The following is a 1,080-nucleotide window of genomic DNA, read 5'->3' on the forward strand; positions in this document are numbered from 1 at the left end:
TTTCAGGAACAAAAATAACTGCACAACTACACTCGACAGAATAAGCTCTTTCATAAACTAACAACAAACACCTAGTCATTCACACGCATACACACACAACAACAACAACAACAACGAAGTAAACACTCTTACAGTTATTACGGAAACAAACACGTCGCTAGAAAAACACAATCTATCATCAATACCACATCACATGATCACTTCAATTCATCTCATTCGCCATACAACTGTACAATCCCACATTGAAACAGCATCATTGCCATCTCACCCACTATGGAATCATCCTTCTCTGTTGTTCCCAATGCGACGACAGACAACGCTAGTGCGTCTCTGCGCTTTCAGGAACAAAAATAACTGCACAACTACACTCGACAGAATAAGCTCTTTCATAAACTAACAACAAACACCTAGTCATTCACACACATACACACAACAACAACAACAAAGTAAACACTCTTACAGTTATTACGGAAACAAACACGTCGCTAGAAAAACACAATCTATCATCAATACCACATCACATGATCACCTCAATTCATCTCATTCGCCATACAACTGTACAATCCCACATTGAAACAGCATCATTGCCATCTCACCCACTATGGAATCATCCTTCTCTGTTGTTCCCAATGCGACGACAGACAACGCTAGTGCGTCTCTGCGCTTTCAGGAACAAAAATAACTGCACAACTACACTCGACAGAATAAGCTCTTTCATAAACTAACAACAAACACCTAGTCATTCACACACATACACACACAACAACAACAACAACAACAAAGTAAACACTCTTACAGTTATTACGGAAACAAACACGTCGCTAGAAAAACACAATCTTCATTCAATACCACATCACATGATCACTTCAATTCATCTCATTCGCCATACAACTGTACAATCCCACATTGAAACAGCATCATTGCCATCTCACCCACTATGGAATCATCCTTCTCTGTTGTTCCCAATGCGACGACAGACAACGCTAGTGCGTCTCTGCGCTTTCAGGAACAAAAATAACTGCACAACTACACTCGACAGAATAAGCTCTTTCATAAACTAACAACAAACACCTAGTCATT

The 1,080-nt window shown here is 39.7% G+C and overlaps 1 protein-coding gene across 1 annotated transcript; it reads left to right on the forward strand.

Moving 5' to 3' along the window:
• Window positions 1-521: 521 nt before the first annotated feature.
• Window positions 522-725, forward strand: Smp_206200 (unnamed protein product; the record flags this gene model as incomplete). The annotated part of the gene is made up of 1 exon (XM_018790376.1): window positions 522-725. The coding sequence occupies one exon, from the start codon at window positions 522-524 to the stop codon at window positions 723-725; it is 204 nt and encodes a 67-aa protein (XP_018644821.1).
• Window positions 726-1,080: the final 355 nt, after the last annotated feature.

Source organism: Schistosoma mansoni (genome assembly GCF_000237925.1).
Source record: "Schistosoma mansoni, WGS project CABG00000000 data, supercontig 1611, strain Puerto Rico, whole genome shotgun sequence".
Classification (NCBI taxonomy): Eukaryota; Metazoa; Platyhelminthes; class Trematoda; order Strigeidida; family Schistosomatidae; genus Schistosoma; species Schistosoma mansoni.